This window comes from Drosophila serrata, unplaced genomic scaffold, assembly GCF_035046125.1.
Source record: "Drosophila serrata isolate PLE 108 unplaced genomic scaffold, ASM3504612v1 contig_84, whole genome shotgun sequence".
Taxonomy (NCBI): Eukaryota; Metazoa; Arthropoda; class Insecta; order Diptera; family Drosophilidae; genus Drosophila; species Drosophila serrata.
In genome coordinates, this window is record NW_028256982.1 from 20,079 (window position 1) to 37,993 (window position 17,915).

Genomic DNA, 17,915 nt, shown 5'->3' on the forward strand with positions numbered 1-17,915 from the left:
GCGGCCTGAAGGTATGGTATTTGAATTGATAAAAACGATTAAGCAAAGCAATAGGGAATTCTTCGTACCCCCACGTCCCGAACAACGCATCAAACTCACAATGAGTTCCCTTAAGCTTTTAAACTGAAATATCAATGGCATCGCAGGGAAATCCAAAGAAGTTGAGCTTTTTGACCACAATAACAATAAACATGGGAGCCACCATCAAAGTACACGGCTATGTCTTTTACACAGCTTTTAGACCACCTCACATTAATAGGAACATAGGTGGAACGGAGTTTCTGTTGAAAACCTCACTAAAACGTAAAAATCCTTGAGACATTAAATATCCAAATATCTTCAATAAATGTAGTCACCTGGCTCGGTGATATGGAGTTAAGTGCCATCTACTGCCCTCCTGAAAATAGACTACTTGAGAGAGATTTTACAGGCATCTTTAGAAATTGCAGACACAGATACCTGATTGGCGTTGATTGAAATGCGCGTCGCTGGATGTGGGGTGATACTTACAACTCGCCAAGAGGGAGAGAATTAGCTGACGCCATATCTGTCTGTAGTAACAAAATACTCGCAACAGGATCGCCAACTAGGTATCAATATCATCGAAGCAGCATAAGCCACTATTGGGATCTGGACTCGGACCGCCTTGTTCTGGTAGCCACAATAGCAACGGAAGTGGTACTACTAGCATACTAACCTGTCCGTTTTCAAACAGTATCTAGACACGGCATTCCAGCTTAATGAATCTCTGAATACAGGGGATGATATTGAGGCTGCTATAGACAAACTCACCAGAAACTTTAACACGGCAGCTGCTGGTGCAACGCCCCCACGCCCTCCGGCAGCCCAGAATAACTATGGCATTGTGCTCACAAGGGCAGGCAGAGACCTCCTCGAAACTAAAAGGTGCCTTCGTAGACGAGCAATTCAATCTCAATAGAGCAGCGAAACAACTCCGCGAACTCCTGGAGGAACTTTGAAGTGATTTTTTCGAATAAAAGTTTGCAAACATGGATTACACTACTGATGAAAGTTATTCACTTAGGAAGTCCACTAGATCACTTTAAAGACAGGCATTCAGACAAGTTCCAATCAGTTGCCCAGGCGGAGAATTGGCAAAAAATGAGGAGGAGCAAGCTTACTCCTTACTTTAGGACCACAACTCAAAGAAAAGGGCTAAGAAGGCTGTGTATATCCATTGCATAGCCCCAATGTGGTTATACGGCATACAAGTATGGGGGATTGCGGCTAAATCTAACAATAAGCGCATCCCAACTCTGCAAAACCGAGCACTTAGGCAAATAACGGGCTGCCCCTGGTATGTGCGTGGTTCCGCATTACACAGAGACTTGAAGTAGTTCTTAATTGTAATATTCCTTGTACAATGATACAGAATTTGGCCTTAATTTAAAATCCAGTCATGTTTTATAATAAATATAAAAAAAAAATTTAATACTTAATTTAAAAAAAAAAAAACAATTAACAAAGTATATTTAAAACAAAAACACGAATGCAATAGTTTAAAGTATTAAAAGAACATGTTAATGCGAACTAAAAACCATTACTCAAGCCAATCATAAACTGATGCGTCCAAAATCTATTTTTTGTTTTTTATAATTCTTTGACCAGATATTTAAGGGTCAGAACTTAATAATAGACTATTAAATATATCTGAATTTGTAAGAATACGAGAAACTTTACGTGTGTGCTGTCTTTCAAATCTTTTGATGTATTTATTTTTTGACTCAGCCGCTTATTCCGAAAGTTCTCCAATTGAAACTAAAGCGTTCTCATAATGAATAATTCTTAAACTTTTTGCGATTAATTCGATAGCCTAGTGACAATGCTATTAATATTGTACTACATCTATCTATCAAGTGACAATCTATCCCGGTAATTTCCGCAGACAATTTACATTTTTTAAAAACCGTGTCTGTGTTTCCATCGTTTGAGGATCCACTTCCTTCACCTTTAGATTTGCCTAAATAAGCGCCATTTTTTGACGAAATTCTTTCTAAATAAGAATTTTTGTTCCTGCATTTTTTCCTTGCATTTCTTGTTTGCCATTGTTTAATTGGAAGTCTGTAAGCCATGAGTATGAAGTACTCAAAAAAAAAAAAAAACAGGATCAACAGCCGAGTCGATCTAGCCATGCCCGTTTGTCCGTTTCTACGCAAACTAGTCTCTCAGTTTTGAAGCTATCTGAATGAAACTTTGTAGTTAGTCTTCTTATACTCTCACTCGTATACATATATGCCGAAACGGGCCAGATCGGACGACTTTATCATATAGATGCCATAGGAATGATCGGAAAATTTTTACAGAAGAAATTATAACATTTTCAGCATTTATAGCTTTTTTATATTATTCTACAATTTTGTGTTAAATTTTATGAAAATCGGACTACTATATCATATAGCTCCCATAGGAAAGATCGAGAAATTAATACAATTAAAATTATAAATTTTTCAGTTTTCAACAGATTTTCATCAAATTTGAGATATAGCCATTTTATATTATTCTACAATTTTGTGTAAAATTTTACGAAACTCAAACAAGCATATTATACAGCTGCCATAGATCAAGAAACTAATAAAATTAAAAATTATAACTTCTTCAGTTTTCACCAGATTTTCATCAAATATGAGTTATAGCCATTTTATTTTAATCTACAATTTTGTGTTATACTATATCATATAGCTGCCATAGGAACGATCAAGAAATTAATACAATTAAAAGTTATAACGTTTCAGTTTTCAGCAGATTTTCATTAAATTAGAGATATACCCATTTTATATAAGTCTTAAATTTTGTGTAAAATTTTATGAAAATCGGATGACTATATCACATAGGTGCCATACAAACGATCGTTAGATGTGGAGCAAAAATTCAAATCTGTGAATGTAAAACTGCAAATATAATATGTATAGGTGAATGAAATGAAAGCAGGTATTACTTCACAGTTTTTTAACATAAATATATATAATTTTTATTGTATGGATTCCTAGTCATCGAAGTTCTATCTGCAGGGGTATATAAACTTCGGCGTGCCGAATGTATAATGGGCAAGGATTTTTCCAAATAACTTTTTTGTTTGTTCACATCGGATTTTTTAAGAAGGTGCAGTGGGATGTAGGATGTAACAAAAACATTCGAGTCCTCCAAATTATTAATTTCGACTTGCTGTTTATATGCGCCATGTCCCGAGCTGCCGGCAAATCCCTATTTTCCAAATAATGTCAGCTCATTTTTTAAATCCGCATCAAACTCCTCAATAACATCAACCTGTAGCTCTAGAATTCGTGCGCTGTATGGTTCAATAGGCTCAGGAGCTCTACTTCAGCAGAAGATTCCGTTACAGTTATGTTTTTCTCCATTAAAATGGTGCATACACTTTTAGGTTTTAGGTAAAATTTCTAATATCAATTTAGTATAAATAACCAAAAAGATAAATTGCATATAGTTTCATGTCATCGCAGCTCTAAAAAAAAACATTTCATAGCTATTATAATATACATAGGTATATTATAACCAACAATTTATAAAATAAAAATAACAATAAAAAATTTGATATTAAGTATTAAGTATATTAGTAGATTTATTTTTGAAACAAAAACATATGCAAATGTATGAGGACTCATATTCACGTCGATCAATAAGAGGGCGTTTTAATAACAATGACTACCACTTAACAGATAATTGTCATTAGGTTAAGCAATTACTTTTGCGGTCTGCACAAAAGGTTCAAGATGCGACGTGTTATAACAATAAAAACATCTGAATTGTATTGTCACCCTTCATTGTATGTCGTTGAAATTTGTTCAATGCCTACCCACATAAACGTAGCTGCTGATTACCCTTGAATAAAGAAAACAAAATATATGTATTCACAAAAGTTCCTGTTTTTGAAAGATAAAAATGCATTAAGGAACAATGAAAAATATAAAACATTTTAAACTCACCCCTAAACTGTACAGAAAAGTGGTCTTTGTTTGATCATGCTCTTCACTATTTAAAGGCATAAGTAATGAAATAGTAGTAAGGCACCTTAATTATAAAACTATGTGTGAATTTATACGAGCAGGCATTCCATTGGTAATTACATGATTGTTTCCATGTATTATTTTTATTCAACTTTAAAATTGAAGCGAAGTAAATAATATTATGTTATTAAATGAGTTTAAATATATTGACAAGAGATTAATGACGTTTTTTATATCCGGAATCTAAGATACGAGGGTGTTTTAATGTATGGCTCGATTAATTGTTTCCATTTTACCTGGAAAATCTTCCCGGAAATCTTTTTTTTTTGTGTTTAAGTGTTTGAACTATTTTGATCATTACAAAAAATATATAAATAAAATTCATAGTTTCTGCGGCAAATATGTTGCAGACAATCTTTAGGAACTAATGATAATAAAATGATTATTCGGAAAATAATAAATGATAATAACTTCGCATTTATTAAAATTTCTTTTTGACCTATGTATTTGCTAAGCTCTAACATTAATGCATTTGTTCTTTGTTCTAGAGAGCCTTTTATACCATTGCAATATGGGAAGAATAACTACTTTTTCTGGACAAACCCCATTTTTTAAAAGTCGTTAAATTAAATTAATTCTAATGTAAATTTATTGAATGTATTTAGACAATATAAATTTGTAATATTACGTAAAAGAAATTTTAACTGAGCGCGCCACTGTTAAGTTAACAGATGTTAAGTCTTCTGTTTGGTCCACCTTACTCCGATTATTGCTTAATCGTAGAAAATTTTAATACCCTGCAAGGGTATAAAAACAAGTCAAACGTTTATTAAGAATGAAAAAAATTTCTAAAATATGGCGCGACCTCGTATTTTAGTCAGAAGTTTGGAACGCAGTATGATATATGCACACGAGGAAGTTAACTTCGGCAAGTCGAATTTTTTATACCCTTGCAGATATTACTTTGATCACTAGGAATTAATACAATATAAATTAAATATATTTATGTTAAAAAACAATAATGTAATGTCTGTTCATTCACATACATGTATATATTATATGTACAGTTTTAAATTCTTAGTTTTGCGTTTTCCTCTATTTTATTCAGATACATAGCTTAAAACTGAGAAACTAGTTTGCGTAGAAGCGTAGAAACGAACAGATGGACATGGCTAGATCGACTCGTCTGTTGATGCTGATCAAGAATATATATATATATGTATATACTATATATGGTAGGAGATAACTCTTTCACTGCGCTGACCGAAATTTTAATACCTTGGAAAGGTAAAAACCGTAAACCAAACTAAGAAAAACGGTATTTTGGTTTGGGCTTGTAAAGGCACATTGCTACCTGCCAGGTGTCCATTGTTTTTACCTTTTACCTTGTTAGTTAAAAAATGAGTAATATATAAGAAATTCCTTTAATATAGATTTATTTTTAGTAATAAGTAGTCAAAATTATAAATAATAATAGATAAATAACAAAAAAATATTAAATTAAAAAATTGGTATGTTAAATTTATTTTTCAGTTTTCAAATTGATTTTTGATTGATTATTGAGAAAAGTCCATTTTATTAAAACGCTTTTATTCGGGATGTATGTACATATGTATGTAACGGAATCTTTGAACACTATTTTCAAGGGTTTCCAAATATCTGTTAAGCTTGAAACTTTGCATACTTCTCAAGGACCGATGACAATGCAATAATTTGATACAAATTTTCCATTATCCTGATTAGGAGCATCAGGATTGATAAATTATTTTTTTTATAGATCCTCCGTAAAGGAGTAAGAGAGACAGAGCTAGCGCGCGATCTGCGCATGCCTGTTTGCTGCTGGACAAGCTTATGTAGCACTTAGTCGTGTAAGAACCTTTGACGGTATTCGCATTGAAGAAGAATCAAAGTTAACAGGAAAAACCCCATGCAACAAAGGGGCCTTAAATGAAATAATGAGATTACGAAATAGTTCGTAAGATATTTCATAATTACATGTCCGCAAAAATTGATTATTGATAAATCAAACTAAAATACTAATATTTAAACATTCTGCTTAGTGACAGCATTATGTACATATATCAGTCAAATGACAAATTTACAGCAATAGTAGAACTGAATACATGTTAAAACAATGATTGATATAATTAATTAAAGGAAAAAAAAAGAATAATAATAAGGTACTTGGCGCGAGTTACTACCGTGTCTCCGGATGCACCGTGATCTTGTTTATAATTAAATACTATAGCTCTGAATGTAATAATTTTTTTTGTAATTATATATTAATTTCTTCTTTTTAGTTCGGTTATTTATAAACGCGTATTTTTTTAGTTTTTTAAACTATTATTTATATTATTTGATTATCTTATTTGGTGCGAAAGTTATGATTCTCGCAAGTTAAAATGAGTAAAGGCCAGCGCCTTGTTCGTAAACTCGCCAAACAACAACAACAAAGTAATACCTGCTGTTATTGAATTCACCTATAAATATCTTATTTACAGTTTTGCATTTTCCTCTACATCATTTGAGAGCTATACGATATATAAAAAGTTTGCATAAATTTAAAATCTAAATTTAAAATGAGAATAAATTTATATTTCCCAAATAAAAATGAAAATATGTTAAAAACACTTCATAAATTTTCTTATATTAATTTTTCAGTCGTTCCTTTGTCTAGTATATAATATAGTCGTATGACTTTCATTTCTAAAATTTCTAAAAAAAAAAGAATACACAATGTCTGTATCTCAAATTATGTGAAAATATTTTGAAAACTGGGAAAATATCATAATTTTTTCTAAACAAAAGACTATCTGCAGACTTTCATTCAGATATCTTTACTACTGAGAGACTAGTTTGGGTTGAAACGGACTAAATCTGGGAGTATGGTATAATTTATAATTATAAATTATTGTTTAACTAAAATAGGAAAAAATTATGGGTTTTTTTTTTAAGTTTTTTAACTCTTAAATTTCTTTGGTTATCAAATGATATTCCGACTCCAAGTAACTTACCTGTGTAGGTGTTAAATGAATGAGGCTGGCCAAGTGCTCTCGTTCAGGCGCGGATAGATACCGTTGCTGCTTAAATCTTCTTTCCAATTCATATACCTACAATCACACAATAAAAAAAGTCTATTAAGTTACCATAGTTTACTCGAAAGTTTATTGGAATGTCACTTTAATCCTTAAATGTTACTAAGATAGTTCTCCCATTTTTATAGCCTTGCAGGGTATTATAATTTCAGTCAGAAGTTTGAAACGCACTGAAGGAGTCACCTCCGACCATATAAAGTATATATATTCTTATCAGCATCAACAGCCGAGTCGATCTAGCCATATCCGTCTGTTCGTTTGTCCTTCTGTCCGTCTGTCCGTTTCTACGAAACTAGTATCCCTATTTTGAAGCTATCTGAATAAAACTTTGTAGTTAGTCTTCTATATACTCTAACTCGTATATAATTCGGAGCGGGCCGGATCGGACGACTATATCATAAAGCTGCCATAGGAATGATCGGAGAATTAAAAATTATTATTATTAATATAGTATAGTATATGTGCTTCAAATTTATAATTATGTTTACGTCTAGGTGGCTGTGATGTTGTTTTGTTCCCATTTGGACAGTTGTAGATGAGCTAATGCTTCAGAATGTCCGACAAGTACTAGGAGTTGCTGCTATAGTAGCTTTGAAAACGATTCCGTATTAGCCTTTTAAAATGAAAGGAAAATATTGATACCGTAAAAAAATTTGGTTTCCCACTCCAAAGACCGTTATTTAGGCCCAAAACAAAATATGGCCACTACCTTGCTTAACTGCAGCTTGGAGGTACTTTTTTCAGCTCGGTATGCTTAACTGCAACAACTGCCCATCGCAATACAATGCCTAACAAATATTAAAATATGTACATGTAAACATAAAACATGCAAATTGACATTCTGTGGGTGGTCTGTTTTCAAACCCTGCAATACCGCGTGTCATCAATAGGCCACTGTCATCAACATGTCATCAACGCGCCGACTGCGACTTCTAACGAGGCGACGCTCTGCCGACTGCGACTTCTACCGAGTCGACCCTCTGCCGACTGCGACTTCTACTACGACGCTCTGCCCACGATACAGTAACGGCGGTAGTCTAGACGGCAGTCGTCGGCAGAACCATGGCCCGGCCGTTGAGAAATTTGTTGATTTTTTCGATGAAACATCGATGAATTGATGATGAATTGTTGATGAATTTTTATTGATGACAGCCTAGGACATGCCCATGTTAAATAAATCAACAGTTTGTATGGCCTGTCATCGATGAAAAATCATAATAACTTCCCTGCAGTACCTGTCATCAGTAATTCATCAACGTTTCATCAACAGTCAAGGGGGTGCTGTTGATTTTTCATCGACTGCCCTGCAGTACCTGTCATCAGTAATTCATCAAGTTACCCTGCAGCACCTGTCATCAACAAAAAATCATCAACAGTCAAGTGGGTGCTGTTGATTGAACTAATAAAAGCGTGTTAAAATTAGTATCTGACGATAAATAAATCAGGTTATCACAGAACATTTTTAACAGAACATACACAGAAGTTATTAAGATTTTCATTGTAATTTTTCATTGTATTTTATACATACATATGTATAAAGATGCCCTGCAGTACCACGTGTGGGAAGAACCTTAGGAAGCCAGAATTGGGCGCAATTACTTACCGAATTTTTTTGATACAAATGTTAAGTCTATCTAGAAGACCTCTGTGTCAATTGGGTCGGTGGAAAATCGCAGACAGGTCAACAATTGATTTAATTTTTTTAATATCCTAACGCTACAAGTGTAATAATTTTAAACTACTTCGCCATTAACAAATTTTTAACAACTGAAATTAATAACAAGAAAGGAAGCTATTGCATATTTAAATTCGATCACTATGAATTAATACAATATAAATTATAAATATTTATCTTTAAAAACAATGAATTAGTTCCTATTTTCAATTCATTCACCTAAACATAATATATTTACAGTTTGATATTCACAGTTTTGTATTTTTTTACGATCGTTTTTATGGCAGCTAAAGATATAGTCGTCTTTTTATACCCTTGCAGGGTATTATAATTTCAGTCAGAAGTTTGCAACGCAGTGAAGGAGGCACCTCCGACTATATAAAGTATATATATTCTTGATCAGGATCAACAGCCGAGTCGATCTAGCCATGTCCGTCTGTCCGTATGTCCTTCTGCCCGTCTGTCCGTTTCTACGCAAACTAGTCTCTCAGTTTTAAAGCTATCTGAATGAAACTTTGTAGTTAGCCTTCTATTTACTCTCACTCGTATATACATACATATGTCGGAACGGGCCGGAATGGTCGGAAAATTTTTACAAAAAAAAGTTTTAACTTTTTCAGTTTTCAATAGAATTGGATCAAATATTAAATATGGCCATTTTACTTTACAATTTTGCATACAATTTTATGAAAATCGGACTACTATATCATATAGCTCCCATAGGAACGATCGAGAAATTAATACAATTAAATTTATAACTTTTTCAGTTTTCAGCTGATTTTCATCAAATTTGAGGTATGGCCATTTTATATAAGTCTTAAAGTTTGTGTCAAATTTCATGAAAATAGGAAAATCATATATGTAGGTGCCATACAAACGATCGTTTGATGTGGAGGAAAAATGCAAATCAGTGAATGTAAAACTGCAAATATAATATGTATAGGTGAACGAAATGAAAGCAGATATTAGTTCATTGTTTTTTAACATTAATATATATATTTTATATTGTATGGATTCCTAGTCATCGAAGTTCTTTCTGCAAGGGTATATAAACTTCGGCGTGCCGAAGTTAGCTTCCTTTCTTGTTTATTTATAAAATTCTAGAATAATACAAAATGGCTATCTCAAATTTGATGAAAATCTGTTGAAAACTGAAAGAGTAATAGTTTTCCGATTCTTCCTATGGCAGCTATATGACATAGAAGTCCGATCCGGCCTGTTCCGATATACATACATACATATATGGGCAATTCTCTGGTGTCGAATGCGACATTCGTATGCATTCAAACTAAAAAAACACATGTGCCAAGACTTTATTTTAATTTTATAAAATTTGAAACGTATAGCTCTTGGTTAGCACTACAATTGGTGCAAAGCTCGATTTTGAATCTTTGTTTGTTTTCAAGATATTCACTAAAATGTACTGCGTTCGCACGCGACAAAAATAGAAGTTACATTTGAAAAAAAAACAGTTTAAGCTCTGATTTCAGCGAAACGTGATGAAAAATTGTAGTACAATAAATTTTAATGAATTACGCAATGAATTATCTTACTAACGTATTTTGTTTGATTTTAAAATATTAAGTAGTTATTTTTTAAATTCAATTTTAGTCCCGGTCGCACGCGACATGTCGCACTCGACATGTCGCACGCGACAGTTTGGAAAGCGCTAGTTCAAACTGAAACTGTACGAATATTGGTAATCGGATATGTCCTTTTGCACTTAATATTGAATCTTTGGGTTTTTTATGTCATATTAGAAACCAAAAGTTAAAGCAAAATGGTTCGGTTTAAGAGATGGGCATCAAAACAAAACATGCCATTTTGTATGCCTTTTTTTGATCAAAACAACATTATTTGCGTTTGCGCGTGTTTGACATCCATTTTTTTGAAACTTATTTTAGAAAATGAAAAATTCTCTTAGTCTTAGACCAATTTTTTATGTAATCATGTTTAAAATACTCGTTTTTAAGCAATTTTAAGTTTTTGGCCGCGATGCACGTTTCTGGAGAATTGCCCATATGTATACGAGTGCGAGTATAAAGAAAACTTCAAAGTTTCATTCATTGAAAAACTAGTTTGCGTAGAAAGTGAACGACGGATATGGCTAACAAGTCAATACCCTGCAGTACAGCATGTCATCAATAGGCCACTGTCATCAACAGTCATCAACGCGCCGACTGTGACTTCTACCGGGTCGACGCTCTGCCCACGATAGAGTTACGACGGTAGTCTAGACGGCAGTCGTCGGCAGTACCATGGCCAGGCCGTTGATGAATTTGTTAATGAATTGTTGATGAATTTTTTATGAATTGTTGATGAATTTTTGATGAACTGCTGATCAGTTGTTGATGAATAATCGATGAGTTTTTTTTATGAATTTGTTGATGATTCATTGATTAATTGTTGATGAATTGTTATTGATGACAGCCTAGGACATGCCCATGTTAAATTCATCAACAGTTTGTATCGCCATTAATCGATGAATCATCAACAACACCGCTTTGACTGTTGATGAATCGTTGATTAATTACTGATGAATGGTACTGCAGGGTGTATATGGCATATGTATATACATATGTACCTACATACATACAAATGGATATATTATTGTGTGAGCATGCTTACCAACCGTCAGTAACAACCGTACTGATGTGCAAACAGCCATTTGCTCAATGTAAACACAAGCTCATGAAAATATCTTGTATTTATTCAAGACCGAAACTCTTCAAGTGGATGATAAATATAAAATTCGTTTTTCATTATAACATTCTCAATATTTAATTTTACTTTGCTTATTTAAATGGGAAAAATTAAATATATTTATGTATATACATATGTACATTTAAGAACCCAGAGGACTAAATTTGGTTACCCGAAGTTTGCATACCCTTGCAGTTACATCATAAATAATTAATACAAAATAAATAAAACATATCTTGATAAAAATCACAGAAGTTATGCCTATTTTCATTATATTCACCGTTCATCGCTAAGTAAATTGCTAAACTGTGAGTGTAAGACTTTGACTGTTTAGCTGTAAATAAAATGTTTTACACTCACAGTCTTATACCCAAAGTTTTCCATTTTCCTCCACATTAAACGATCGATTCTGTGGCAGCTACATGATATAGTAGTCCGATTTTCATAAAATAAAATCCGAAATTCTTGAATATTAAGAAGAGGCTACATCTTTGATTATATGAAAATATTTTAAAAATACCGAAGTTATCATTTTTTAAAATAATTTTTGTATAATTTTTTTAAAATAATACAATAAATATTGGATATGGCTTGATTGAATCGGCTTTTGATGCTGACCAAGAACATGCCTTCTTCTCTGCGTTGCAAATTCCTGACTAAAATTATAATTCGAAAAATTATTGATTTAACCCACGGTAATTTTTTCTGTGTTAAAAAATTAAGATATTAAAAGAATTAAAGACACTGATAGACAAACAAACAGATGTTCATAGAATACACTATTAATATACGACAAATACACCTGGAATATACAAGAGAACGGACAGACACCAATAGACAAACAAATAGACGGTCATTGCTAGATCGTCTTGTCTGTTGACCATAATTAACTTCACAGGGTGAAAATCTACATTTATATGCTTTGTATATAAGTAATTCTTATAAGTATAATACCAACCTGGGCTTGAGTAAATAGAACTCTGCGTTTTCTTCTCTGTGCCAATGGAAATTGTAGAGGCTTTGTATCGCTTACGCTGCAGGCAGCTAATCCAGTCATATTCCCCATATGACTCATTGACCCACTGGCAGAAGTACTCATGAGGCGGGATACTGAAAAATAATTTGCATAATGAATTTATAATAGACATTTCACAAAAAAATTATGAAATAATATTATTACAATAAAATCTTTTTTCTTGAATGTTGAAGAACGACCAAAGTTTTTTGTTACATACTTTTTATATCCTTGCAGGGCATTATAATTTCAGTCAGAAGTTTGCAACGCAGTGAAGAAGTCACCTCCAACTTTAGAAAATATATACATACATATGTATATTCTTGATCAGCATCAACCATGTACATATGTATGTACATAGGTCTGTCCGTTACTACGCAAACTAGTCTCTCAGTTTTGAAGCTATCTGAATGAAACTTTGTATTTAGTCTTCTATATACTCTCATTCGTATATATGTCGGAACGGGCCGGATCTGATGAATTTATCATATAGCTGCCATAGGGATTATCGGAAAATTTTTACAAAAAAAAAAAACAACTATAATATTTTCAGTTTTCAACAGAATTGGCCAATGAGATATAAACATTTTATATTATTCTACAATTTTGTGTAAAATCTTATGAAAATCGGACTACAACATCATATAGCTCCCATAGGAACGATCGAGAAATTAATACAATTAAATATTTGAAGTTTTTTAGTTTTCGACAGATTTTCATCAATATTGTGTAAAATTTTATGAAAATCGGACGACTACATCATATACAAACGACCTTTAGATATAGAAGAAAAATGCAAATCTGTGAAAGTAAAACTGTAAATATAATATGTATAGGTGAATGGAATAAAAGCAGGTATTACTTCATTGTTTTTTTAACATAAATATATATAATTTAATTCCTAGTCATCGAAAATCTCTCTGCAAGGGTATATAAACTTCGGCGCGCCGAAGTTAGCTTTTATTCTTGTTGGATGATGATAAGGAAATATGGTGTGCCTGATAACGCGTCTAACATCATCTAAATCAAAAGATATTTAATAAACAAGATATGCGATTTTTTTCCAAATAAAAACCTTTTTTGAGTTTAGGTGTCTGAATCTAATCACTTTTTCATATTACTACGACCCTTCTATTATACTACAACTAATGTTCTACCATTCTTTTTATTCCTACAACATATTTAGGCGGAAAGACAAGTGAAAACAGAAGTTATCTTCGGCACTCCTAAGTTTGTATACTCTTGCAGATTGCAACTGGATCATTATAAATTTATAAAAGATAATGTATATATGATACATATTTTTATGTTAAAAAATAAAGAAGTTATGCCTACTTTCATTATATTCATCATTCATGGTTAAGTGTAGAGGAAAATGCTAAACTGTGGGCCGTGACTGATCAAGAATATATCATCTTTATACCGTCGGAAATGTCTCCTGTACTACGTTGTAAGCTTCTGACTAAAATTAAAAAAAAAAAAAACATTTCCGAAAAATTGTCCTTCCAAGTAAGGGGAAAGTGAGAGGTTTCTAAGGATAAGGTTAACAACTTCAGATGGGTATTGCATAGGGAATTTGCACAATACCTAAGCACACAATCAGGTATTCCGTCGGGACCTGGCAAATCAAACTGGCTTCACACGATGAAGATATTAAAGAAAAGAGCTTTCGTTTAAACTACACAGAAAAAAATCCGGGAGATTGTTGCCAAATTTAATATGTAATATTTTTTTATCCCAAGACTTCTTGTTTTATTTCCCAAAATTCTTTACAACTTTAATCCTAAATACGATTAAAATGTAGTTTTGCGATTAACATTAATTTTAATTATATTAAGTCTAATGTCTATATTAAAATGTAATTTATTTATGAGATTTTTTTGTTGTTGCTTGCAAATGTCGTTGCGTACATACATATTTACATACATACATACATACATAAGTACAAACTTATCTAAGACTTGGTCGGCAACCGTAACCTCATGCCAGAGATGTTCAAATCTGTTGGGAATCATATGAATTCAAATTCATCCGTATCGGGATTAAAACGATACGGGCTTAATTTGACTATTTAACCTGGAATCGTACTTAAAAATTTTAATGCCCCACATCGGAAAAACCACCCCTATTATTCTTAGTTTTTTATTTTAGTTAGTTTTTTTGAAATACTTTTTTATCTGTGTAAGACTGAAATTTAGGTTCAATGTATGATGTATTATTTATGAATTAGTCTGACCTAAATCTATGGAATTCGATCATGTAATTTGAAAAGCTTCGCATATAGATCCCGATCATTATTTACGGTCGTATTTTTAAATGAAAGCGATGATGTGTTTTAGGCTTCCGTTCAGTGTTAATAAAATTACAGAACTCTTTAGAGTCCAGGACCTTGCAACGAGTCAAATAGTTTTAGCAATAGAGTCCTTAAAGGAGCCGTGGAAAGGGCAGTGCACATGCACATGTATAAATGTGTAATGAACCAATTAAATCAAGATATAAAATTTTTCAGCCATTCGAAGACCGACTTGCGAAAACCCAGGACTGTTTTGGCTGGTCGACCAGATATGTATATTCTCTAAATCAGTCCCAATGTCGAGAGTCAAATTGAAAGTAGCATCATAGGGATCTTCGGGTTGCGTCATCGGCGCCACTCCAGCTAAATTAACTCTTGACGGATCTGAGATAAGACATAGTTGACTCGTGATAGTGAAATGTCGGTCAAACTTGCAATAAAATCATGGTATGTTAGAAATGTATTTGGGGAGTTATATAAACTATCAAATGCTCCCAATCCCGAAGTCTATTAGAAATGCAGAGCGGAAAGCTGGTTCCTACAAATTGAATGTTTTGACAAGCGAGGAATGAAGGGAAATGCAATAAAGTTAGAGCTACAATTGACTAGTAACTTCACACAAAGGAATTCAATATGCATTTCTCGAAGGTTAATAATTCTGGCATGACTGTGGACCCAACCGCTATGACACTACCTTCTCGTGTGATCGCCGATCAAGCCGTTGACCACTGTACCAACAAGAACAGGCACTAACTAAACTATCGAAATACTATTTAAAAAGCTTACTGCGTAAGACTCTAATATTTTTATAGGACACAAGCTGGCCCGGCGCTCCTGTCTCGCCCCTATTTGATGTTTAAATAACCCCTGGGTGATAAAATAAAGCACAGATAATTATTTTATGTAATTTATTTAAAACTCTTCCGTTGGAAAACTATGTTATTTGATTTGAAAACTGCTTTCTAACGCCGGAACAACTGAACACGCGGAAAAGGTTAATCACACAGATTTCCAAAGATTGGCCTTGCGATTTATTGTCATCACAAAAGCCAACCAAACTGGGAACCGAATCCTCTTAAATTGAAATGGAAGATGCCATATGATGCAAAAACCAACGTTATTTGTGAATATGACCGAATAGTTGCCATAATCAGCGCGATTGAAGTCCAAATTTACAGGTGGTCTTCTTCTAGTAAAATTTCGCCTATCCTAAAGTAGCGTTTCTGCAGGGCGAACCAGTGCATATTGGTTCCGTGTTAATGCAAACGGGAGCACGAACACTCTTGCGGCATATATGGATAACGAATCATTTGTAACGCTCGATCTCAGGAATCTTGAGTTCGATCCTGAGGTCGATGACAGCCCACTGCGGGCTGTTGGGACCGGCCTAGATGCTTTCACACCAATGCGTTTTTTCTGTCATAAACCTGACATGGGAATTGAATATGAATAGGAAAATAAATGGAAAGCCTTCTTTATAATACTAATTTTATTGAAACGTGTCAACTATATATTTAAGAAATGATGATGAAAATAAAATAATAAAGAAGTAAGTAAGAGATACCAGACACCAAAACTCTTTAACATATGTATATTACCGAAACGAGTTTTGTACGATAAAGCCAAAGTTATTTGTTACTGACTCTGGGACATTTTATATTATTCTACAATTTTGTGTACAATTTTATGAAAATTGGACGACTATATCATATAGCTCCCATAGGAACGATCGAGAAATTAATTCAATTAAAAAGTATAACATTTTTAGTTTTCAACAGATTTTCATCAAATTTAATACATAGCCATTTTATAAGAAATAAAATAAATTAATAAAATTAAAGATTATAACTTCTTCAGTTTTCACCAGATTTTCATCAAATATGAGATATAGCCATTTTATTTTAATTTATAATTTTGTGTAAAGTTATAAAAAAAACCGGACTACTATATCACATAGCTACCATAGGAACGATCAAAAAATGAATATGTCAAACTGAAAATATAATATATGTATAGGTGAATGAAATGAAAGCAGGTATTACTTCATTGTTTTTTAACATTAATATATATATTTTATATTGTATGGAAGGAATCCAGGAAGTCATCGAAGTTCTATCTGCAAGGGTATATAAACTTCGGCGTGCCGAAGTTAGCTTCCTTTCTGGTTTTATATTAAATTTACAATTTTACAGTTACAGTTACATTTAACAATAGAAGCTATAAAATATATTCATCCAATTTGTATACCCTTGCAGGTTAGTATAGTTTTAGTGAAAAGTTTTTAACGCAGTGAAGGACACATTTTTGACCCTATAAAGTATATATGTACATATATTCTTGATCAGCATTAAAAGCCGAGTCGATTAAGCCATGCCCGTCCGTCTGTTTGTTTCCACGCATATGACATAGTAGTCCTATTTTAAAGTCGAAGGGCAAGAATGATAAAAAAAAAATTGTTGTATCACAAATTTGATAAAAAACGTTTAAAAATAAAAAAGTTATAATTTTGTTCTAAAAATTGTTTGATCATTTCTATGGCAGCTATAGGATATAGTCGTCCGATCTTGCTCGTTCCGACTTTTATACGACTAGAAGACTAACTGCAATGCTTTATTCAGATAACTTAAAATTTTACTTGCAAATTGTTTAAATGTTTCCTTAGTTTTAGGGCAATTCAATAGATAACAAGAAATGAAGCTTCGACATACCGAAGTTTGTATACCGTCGGCCATTCCAATTCAATCATTAATAAATAATTCAGTATTATTTTATATATATTTTTATTAATAAAAAAACCAAATATTCTTACTATCATTACAGACACATTTACCTATTATATTCACAGTTTTACAGTTACAGTTTTACATTCACATTTCGGCTTTTTCCTCTACATTTAACAATCATTTAAATATCATCTATTTGATAGATATGCAAGCGTATACCGAGATTTTATGTTGAAAACTCAAAAATGTATATTTTTTTCTAGAAATTTTCCGATTATTCCTCTGGCAGCTACATATGTATATAATATAGTCGTCCAATCCGACTTAATGAGAGTAAAAAGGAGTTTAACTGCAAAGTCTCATTCAGATACTTTCTAACATCCTGCGAGGGTTTACAAATTATACAAATTAAACAAATTATATGGCGT

The 17,915-nt window shown here is 32.7% G+C and overlaps 1 protein-coding gene across 5 annotated transcripts in view; it reads right to left on the reverse strand.

The window, feature by feature from the left end:
* The window catches only part of scro (scarecrow), a 54,074-nt gene that overhangs the window by 18,598 nt on the left and 17,561 nt on the right, over positions 1–17,915 (reverse strand). For all 5 annotated transcript variants that reach the window (XM_086840006.1, XM_086840001.1, XM_086840004.1 and 2 more), the window contains 2 exons: positions 12,415–12,566; positions 6,998–7,093 (listed from right to left, as the gene is read on the reverse strand). In XM_086840006.1, the coding sequence (XP_086696132.1) occupies positions 6,998–7,093; positions 12,415–12,566 (248 nt within the window). The remainder of the gene's footprint in view (positions 1–6,997; positions 7,094–12,414; positions 12,567–17,915) is intronic.